Source organism: Perca flavescens, chromosome 7 (assembly GCF_004354835.1).
Source record: "Perca flavescens isolate YP-PL-M2 chromosome 7, PFLA_1.0, whole genome shotgun sequence".
NCBI lineage: Eukaryota > Metazoa > Chordata > Actinopteri > Perciformes > Percidae > Perca > Perca flavescens.
This window is the reverse complement of record NC_041337.1, coordinates 39,399,645-39,404,644: the sequence shown is the minus strand read 5'-3', so window position 1 is coordinate 39,404,644 and position 5,000 is coordinate 39,399,645. Positions and strand designations below refer to the sequence as shown.

Here is a 5,000-nt window from a genome sequence, read left to right as displayed (position 1 = left end):
GGCGTGGCGTGGCGTGGCGTGGTGTGGTGTGGCGTGGTGTGGCGTGGCGTGGCGTGGTGTGGTGTGGTGTGGCGTGGCGTGGCGTGGCGTGGCGTGGTGTGGTGTGGCGTGGTGTGGCGTGGCGTGGTGTGGTGTGAGCATGGCGTGAGCGTGGTGTGGTGTGGTGTGGTGTGGCGTGGCGTGGCGTGGCGTGGTGTGGCGTGGCGTGGCGTGGCGTGGTGTGGCGTGGCGTGGCGTGGGTGTGGTGTGGCGTGGCGTGGTGTGGTGTGTGGTGTGGCGTGGCGTGGCGTGGCGTGGCGTGGCGTGGTGTGGCGTGGCGTGGCGTGGCTGGCGTGGTGTGGCGTGGCGTGGTGTGGCGTGGTGTGGCGTGGTGTGGCGTGGCGTGGCGTGGTGTGGCGTGGCGTGGCGTGGCTGGCGTGGTGTGAGGCATGGCGTGGTGTGGCGTGGTGTGAGCGTGGCGTGGCGTGGCGTGGTGGCGTGGCGTGGCGTGGCGTGGCGTGGCGTGGCGTGGCGTGGCGTGGCGTGGCGTGGTGTGGTGTGAGCATGGTGTGGTGTGAGCATGGCGTGGCGTGGCGTGGTGTGGCGTGGCGTGGCGCGTGGTGTGGTGTGGCGTGGCGTGGCGTGGCGTGGCGTGGTGTGGCGTGGCGTGGCGTGGTGTGGCGTGGTGTGGCGTGGCGTGGCGTGGCGTGGCGTGGCGTGGTGGCGTGGTGTGGCGTGGTGTGGCGTGGCGTGGCGTGGCTGGCGTGGTGTGGCGTGGCGTGGTGTGGCGTGGCGTGGCGTGGTGTGGCGTGGCGTGGTGTGGCGTGGCGTGGCGTGGCTGGCGTGGTGTGAGCATGGCGTGGTGTGGCGTGGCGTGGCGTGGCTGGCGTGGTGTGGCGTGGCGTGGCGTGGTGTGGCGTGGCGTGGCGTGGCGTGGCGTGGTAGCGTGGCTGGCGTGGCGTGGCGTGGCGTGGTGTGGCGTGGTGTGGTGTGGCGTGGCGTTAGCGTGGCTGGCGTGGCGTGGCGTGGTGTGGTGTGGCGTGGTGTGGTGTGGCATGGCATGGCGTGGCGTGGCGTGGTGTGGCGTGGCGTGGCGTGGTGTGGTGTGGCGTGGCGTGGCGTGGTGTGGCGTGGTGTGGTGTGGCGTGGCGTGGTGGGCGTGGTGTGGTGTGGCGTGGTGTGGTGTGGCGTGGTGTGGTGTGGCGTGGTGTGGCGTGGCGTGGCGTGGCGTGGCGTGGTGTGGCGTGGCGTGGCGTGGTGTGGTGTGGTGTGGCGTGGTGTGGTGTGGCGTGGCGTGGCGTGGCGTGGTGTGGCGTGGCGTGGCGTGGCGTGGCGTGGCGTGGCGTGGCGTGGCGTGGCGTGGCGTGGCGTGGCGTGGCGTGGCTGGTCTGGTGTGGTGGCGTGGTGTGGCGTGGTGTGGCGTGGTGTGGCGTGGCGTGGCGTGGCGTGGCGTGGCGTGGTGTGGCGTGGTGTGGCGTGGCGTGGCGTGGCGTGGCTGGCGTGGCGTGGTGTGGTGTGGCGTGGCGTGGCGTGGCTGGCGTGGTGTGGCGTGGCGTGGCGTGGTGTGGCGTGGCGTGGCTGGCGTGGCGTGGCGTGGCTGGCGTGGTGTGGTGTGGCGTGGCGTGGCGTGGCGTGGCGTGGCTGGCGTGGTGTGGCGTGGCGTGGCGTGGCGTGGCTGGCGCGGGCGTGGCGTGGCTGGCGTGGTGTGGTGTGGCGTGGTGTGGCGTGGCGTGGCGTGGTGTGGAGTGGCGTGGTGTGGCGTGGCGTGGCGTGGTGTGGAGTGGCGTGGCGTGGCGTGGTGTGGAGTGGCGTGGCGTGGCGTGGTGTGGAGTGGCGTGGCGTGGCGTGGCTGGCGTGGTGTGGTGTGGCGTGGTGTGGTGTGGCGTGGTGTGGCGTGGCGTGGCGTGGTGTGGTGTGGCGTGGTGTGGTGTGGCGTGGTGTGGCGTGGCGTGGTGTGGCGTGGTGGTGTGGTGTGGCGTGGTGTGGCGTGGCGTGGCGTGGTGTGGCGTGGCGTGGCGTGGCGTGGCGTGGCGTGGCTGGCGTGGTGTGGTGTGGCGTGGCGTGGTGTGGTGTGGCGTGGTGGTGGTGTGAGTGTGGCGTGGCGTGGTGTGGTGTGGCGTGGCGTGGCGTGGTGTGGCGTGGTGTGGCGTGGTGTGGTGTGGCGTGGGCGTGGCGTGGCTGGCGTGGCGTGGCGTGGTGTGGTGTGGCGTGGCGTGGCGTGGCGTGGCGTGGCGTGGTGGCGTGGCGTGGCTGGCGTGGTGTGGAGTGGCGTGGTGTGGCGTGGTGTGGGTGGTGTGGCGTGGCGTGGTGTGGTGTGGCGTGGTGTGGTGTGGCGTGGTGTGGCGTGGCGTGGCGTGGTGTGGTGTGGCGTGGTGTGGCGTGGTGTGGTGTGGCGTGGTGTGGTGTGTGGCGTGGTGTGGTGTGGCGTGGTGTGGCGTGGCGTGGTGTGAGCGTGGCGTGGCGTGGCGAGGCGTGGGCGTGGTGTGGTGTGGTGTGGCGTGGTGTGGTGTGGCGTGGTGTGGTGTGGCGTGGTGTGGTGTGGCGTGGTGTGAGCGTGGTGTGGCGTGGCGTGGCGTGGTGTGGAGTGGCGTGGCGTGGCGTGGTGTGGCGTGGCGTGGCGTGGCGTGGTGTGGAGCGTGGCGTGGCGTGGCGTGGTGTGGAGTGGCGTGGCGTGGCGTGGCTGGCGTGGTGTGGTGTGAGCGTGGTGTGAGCGTGGTGTGAGCGTGGTGTGGTGTGAGCGTGGTGTGGTGTGAGCGTGGTGTGGCGTGAGCGTGGTGTGGCGTGAGCGTGGCGTGAGCGTGGCGTGAGCGTGGTGTGAACGTGGTGTGAGCGTGGTGTGGTGTGAGCGTGGTGTGGCGTGAGCGTGGCGTGGCGTGGGCGTGGCTGGCGTGGTGTGGTGTGGCGTGGCGTGGCGTGGTGTGGTGGAGCGAGCGTGGCGTGGCGTGGTGTGGAGTGGCGTGGCGTGGCGTGGTGTGGAGTGGCGTGGCGTGGCGTGGTGTGGAGTGGCGTGGTGTGGGTGGCGTGGCGTGGCGTGGTGTGGCGTGGCGTGGTGTGGAGTGGCGTGGCGTGGCGTGGTGTGGAGTGGCGTGGCTGGCGTGGTGTGGTGTGGCGTGGTGTGGTGTGGCGTGGTGTGGTGTGGCGTGGTGTGGCGTGGCGTGGCGTGGTGTGGTGTGGCGTGGTGTGGCGTGGCGTGGCGTGGTGTGGTGTGGCGTGGTGTGGCGTGGTGTGGTGTGGCGTGGTGTGGTGTGGCGTGGTGTGGTGTGGCGTGGTGTGGCGTGGCGTGGCGTGGTGTGGTGTGGCGTGGTGTGGCGTGGTGTGGTGTGGCGTGGTGTGGTGTGAGCGTGGTGTGAGCGTGGCGTGAGCGTGGTGTGGCGTGAGCGTGGCGTGAGCGTGGCGTGGCGTGGCGTGGTGTGAGCGTGGTGTGGCGTGGCGTGGCGTGGTGTGGCGTGGTGTGGCGTGGTGTGGTGTGGCGTGGTGTGGTGTGGCGTGGTGTGAACGTGGGCGTGGCGTGGTGTGGCGTGGCGTGGTGTGGTGTGAGCGTGGTGTGAGCGTGGTGTGGTGTGAGCGTGGTGTGGTGTGGCGTGGTGTGAGCGTGGTGTGGTGTGAGCGTGGTGTGAGCGTGGTGTGGTGTGAGTGTGGTGTGAGCGTGGTGTGGTGTGAGCGTGGTGTGGTGTGAGCGTGGTGTGAGCGTGGCGTGAGCGTGGTGTGGCGTGAGCGTGGTGTGGTGTGAGCGTGGCGTGAGCGTGGTGTGAACGTGGCGTGAGCGTGGTGTGGCGTGAGCGTGGTGTGGTGTGAGCGTGGTGTGGTGTGAGCGTGGTGTGAGCGTGGCGTGAGCGTGGTGTGAACGTGGCGTGAGCGTGGTGTGGCGTGAGCGTGGTGTGGTGTGAGCGTGGCGTGAGCGTGGTGTGAGCGTGGTGTGGTGTGAGCGTGGTGTGAGCGTGGTGTGAACGTGGTGTGAGCGTGGTGTGGCGTGAGCGTGGTGTGAGCGTGGTGTGAGCGTGGTGTGAGCGTGGTGTGGCGTGAGCGTGGTGTGAGCGTGGTGTGAGCGTGGTGTGAGCGTGATGTGAGCGTGGCGTGAGCGTGTCACAAGCTGCGCCTGAGACGTGCGTGTCACCAGGCAGTGTGCAGGAGCCCTTAGAGTCCTAAATGTCAGCTCTATAGGATCATTTTATTGCACGTGTGCATCCTTTAATATCATCCGTGTTCCTGTGGTGTTGCCAGGTCGACAGATCGCCACATGGCGGAGGGTTACCTCCTGTATGTCAACCTGAGGAACGAGCACAACCACAGCCTCGCTGGCGCCGACGCCCTCAGGAAGAGGGATGTGTCTGCCATCACCATTGAAAGGCTGACTGAGCTCTTTGAGAAAGGTCATTCTCCGTCCTCTGCTCTCGATACCATCAAATACGACCTGCAGGAGGAAGAGGGAGAAGATTATTTCTATGCAGCAGCAGACCGGGCCGTCTGCCCAGACCTCCAGTTCTGCTACAGGTTAGCTTATCCACATAGGACAAACTCCAAAAACCTACTGGGGTACCTTCTTACTGTCTTTCTCTGTATATACTGTAACCCTTACTGTGTCAATGATCTTATGTGTTACAACAGGCTATACTACAAAATATTCCAGAAATCATATGGTGCCCCTTCTGGAGAGAAGCTGGTGGTAGAGCTGCGAGAGCGCCTCGCCAGGTACAACGAGGAGCAGGGCTGCGTCTGTGCTCAGATAGAACAGACCAGCGACGGCCAGCAGCTTGTGGCCATTTGCACCCCTGTGATGCAGCGGGTCCACACAAGGGTGCAGCAGAGTGGAGAGATGGTCTTTGTGGATTCCTCGGGGAATTGCAACAGGAAAACCCCCCGCCTTTTACTGTTTGTAAGCCCCTCTGCTGCAGGGGGACTGCCTCTCGGCGTGCTGATCACCACATCAGAGAGTGCTGCCACTCTAAGCGCTGGGATGGCCCTGCTGAAACGCCTCCTCCCTCCTGCTGCTTTCTTTGGCCGCGGAGACCACGGTCCACAGG

General features: G+C 67.7%; 1 protein-coding gene across 1 annotated transcript in view; it reads left to right on the top strand.

Moving 5' to 3' along the window:
- LOC114559089 (uncharacterized) overlaps positions 1–5,000 on the top strand; it is an 8,773-nt gene that overhangs the window by 2,169 nt on the left and 1,604 nt on the right. The window contains exons 5-6 of the mRNA XM_028583522.1: positions 4,201–4,470; positions 4,585–5,000. The exon at positions 4,585–5,000 is cut by the window's right edge and continues 539 nt beyond it. Of these exons, the coding sequence (XP_028439323.1) occupies positions 4,201–4,470; positions 4,585–5,000 (686 nt within the window). The remainder of the gene's footprint in view (positions 1–4,200; positions 4,471–4,584) is intronic.